This window comes from Salvelinus sp. IW2-2015, linkage group LG34, assembly GCF_002910315.2.
Source record: "Salvelinus sp. IW2-2015 linkage group LG34, ASM291031v2, whole genome shotgun sequence".
Lineage (NCBI taxonomy): Eukaryota > Metazoa > Chordata > Actinopteri > Salmoniformes > Salmonidae > Salvelinus > Salvelinus sp. IW2-2015.
Window position 1 is genome coordinate 74409 of NC_036873.1, and position 3365 is coordinate 77773.

A 3365-nucleotide genomic window follows, 5' to 3' on the forward strand; every position below is an offset into this window, starting at 1 on the left:
GAGGGGCTTTCCAGTTCTCCATTTTGAAACAGCTACTGATGGATGGAGAATATGAGAAATATAGAGAGTACATTAACCATTATGAACAGTTTGTGAAGGACTGGCTGTTAGACCGAATTGTCCAACAACTCTCAGATGAGAGCAGTCTGGAGAAATTGGAGAAGAAACATCTTTCAGAGATGGTCAAGATGATCACTGACACAATCTCTAACATCAGGAAAACAACTGGCACAACAAATGTAAATGATGTCAAGACATTCATTCAGAACATCTGCAGAGCTCTTGAATATAAGCTGGTCCTCAAGAATGCTATGGATTCCATCTTGATTCTGGACACTGCAGACACAACACAGTTTGCTGTCTACCTCACAGAGTTTGTGAGAGAAATGGAGCAGTCACTAGCCGTTACGTACAACCATAGAAGAGACATCGTAGAGAGACTCAAATCTCTGCCATTCAAGCCTCAGGACAAGATGTTCACCAGTCTGTTTGGCTGTGGCAAGCGATGTCCTTTCTGCGGTGCACCCTGTGATGCAGGAGGGAAGGAGCATGCCCAACACTTTACATCAATTCATCGTCCAAAAGGTCTAAATAGTGTACAGTTCAGACCTACAAATAAGTTAGTAACTAACATATGTTCCTCTGATGTGACCAGTGATTTATTATTCATCCACCCCCTGGTGACGGGAGAGGATGGTCACCCCTATAAGGACTACAGGAAATATTACCCTGACTGGATCATAACAGGAGATTCCAGCATTGATGCTTCAGACTACTGGAAGTATGTGATGGGCACATTCAATGAGAGAATTGCTAAAGACAAACATGTACTTCCTGCTGATATACCAGAGGACTGGAAGGTGTTAACACATGATGATGCATTGAAGAGTTTGAAAAACGCATTCAACATGAAATAAAGTGGAGTTCTACTGTATATAATGACTGTTGTTTACCAACATGTTAACATACAACTGAACATTCAAAGACTTGACAACCATAAATAACTCTCATGACATGGATATATCACAGAATCAAAATGTAAGGAGCCAGTCGCCCAGAGTTGTTGAAATAACGTGCAGATCTGGATCACAGAAATTCATATTGGAAGTACATTCATAAACTATATGACCTTCTAGCAATTTATAGATCTGATGTTCCAGAATGAAATAGCTAGCTTCATAAACTATATGACCTTTTAGCAATTTACGGTAAGGAAATAGCTAACACAGTGAATTTAATATGAAAGGAATATAATATTATAATCAGAAAGTACTTCAGAAAGTTAATTCAGAAATCCTACAAAAGGCAAGAAAAGTAAATGTGAACACCAACAGGTTAACCAACAGATTCAGAGTGTTTTACTTGATCATGTCCATAGATAAACACAATACACAGGTAAATAAGGAGCTAGTCTGCCATTGTTCATTTAGTTTAAATTATAGTAATTATATTTCTGTCATTTACTTACCATCCAACCTATGGCTTGATATTTCTTGATCACAGATCAATGATTAGAAGGGCTGCATGGTTCAGTGGTAAACAGTTGATCACAGATTAATGATTAGAAGGGCTGCATGGTCGGGTGGTAAACAGTTGATCACAGATTAATGATTAGAAGGGCTGCATGGTTCAGTGGTAAACAGTTGATCACAGATTAATGATTAGAAGGGCTGCATTGTTCAGTGGTAAACAGTTGATCACAGATTAATGATTAGAAGGGCTGCATGGTTCAGTGGTAAACAGTTGTAGTAATAGTTCCTGACATCTACACTACTATAACAGGTCAGTTATCTGGTGATATTATAGTGTTCTGACATCTACCTACTATAACAGATCAGTTATCTGGTGATAGTATAGTGTTTCTTATGTCTACACTACTATAACAGGTCAGTTATCGGTGATAGTATAGTGTTCTCACATCTACACTACTATAAACAGGTCAGTTATCTGGTGATAGTATAGTGCTGACATCTACACTACTATAACAGGTCAGTTATCTGGTGATATTATAGTGTTCTGACATCTACACTACTATAACAGGTCAGTTATCTGGTGATAGTATAGTGTTCTGACATCTACACTACTATAACAGGTCAGTTATCTGGTGATAGTATAGTCTGACATCTACACTACTATAACAGGTCAGTTATCTGGTGATAGTATAGTGTTCTGACATCTACACTACTATAACAGGTCAGTTATCTGGTGATAGTATAGTCTGACATCTACACTACTATAACAGATTCAGTTATCTGGTGATTGTATAGTGTTCTGACATCTACACTATTATAACAGGTCAGTTACCTGGTGATAGTGTAGTGTTTGACATCTACACTACTATAAAAGGTCAGTTATCTGGTGATAGTATAGTGTTTGACATCTACACTACTATAACAGGTCAGTTATCTGGTGATAGTAAGTGTTCTGACATCTACACTACTATAACAGGTCAGTTATCTGGTGATAGTATAGTGTTCTGACATCTACACTACTATAACAGGTCAGTTATCTGGTGATAGTATAGTGTTCTGACATCTACACTACTATAACAGGTCAGTTATCTGGTGATAGTATAGTGTTCTGACATCTACACTACTATAACAGGTCAGTTAGCTGGTGATAGTATAGTTCTGACATCTACACTACTATAACATGTCAGTTATCTGGTGATAGTATAGTGTTCTGACATCTACACTACTATAACAGTCAGTTATCTGGTGATAGTATAGTGTTCTGAATCTACACTACTATAACAGGTCAGTTATCTGGTGATAGTATAGTTCTGACATCTACACTACTATACAGGTCAGTTATCTGGTGATAGTACAGTGTTCTGACATCTAACACTATAACAGGTCAGTTATCTGGTGATAGTAAGTGTTCTGACATCTACACTACTATAACAGGTCAGTTATCTGGTGATAGATAGTGTTCTGACATCTACACTACTATAACAGGTCAGTTATCTGGTGATAGTATAGTGTTCTTGATATCTACACTACTAAATACAGGTCAGTTATCTGGTGATAGTATATGTTCTGACATCTACACTACTATAACAGGTCAGTATATCTGGTGATAGTATAGTGTTCTGACATCTACACTACTATAACAGGTCAGTTATCTGGTGATAGTATAGTGTTCTGACATCTACACTACTATAACAGTCAGTTATCTGGTGATAGTATAGTGTTTGACATCTACACTACTATAACAGGTCAGTTATCTGTTGATAGTATAGTGTTCTGACATCTACACTACTATAACAGTCAGTTATCTGGTGATAGTTATAGTGTTCTGACATAATACACTACTATAACAGGTCAGTTATCTGGTGATAGTATAGTGTTCGACATCTACACATA

At 37.3% G+C, this 3365-nt stretch overlaps 2 protein-coding genes across 2 annotated transcripts in view; both read left to right on the forward strand.

Moving 5' to 3' along the window:
* Window positions 1-3365, forward strand: part of LOC111958495 (interferon-induced very large GTPase 1-like) — a 149903-nt gene that overhangs the window by 68841 nt on the left and 77697 nt on the right. The gene's annotated exons all lie outside the window — the stretch shown is intronic.
* LOC139023676 (interferon-induced very large GTPase 1-like) overlaps window positions 1-3365 on the forward strand; it is a 209864-nt gene that overhangs the window by 59242 nt on the left and 147257 nt on the right. Inside the window, exon 8 of the mRNA XM_070437239.1 lies at window positions 294-1395. Coding sequence (XP_070293340.1) covers window positions 294-917 — 624 coding nt within the window. The 3' untranslated portion in view covers window positions 918-1395. The remainder of the gene's footprint in view (window positions 1-293; window positions 1396-3365) is intronic.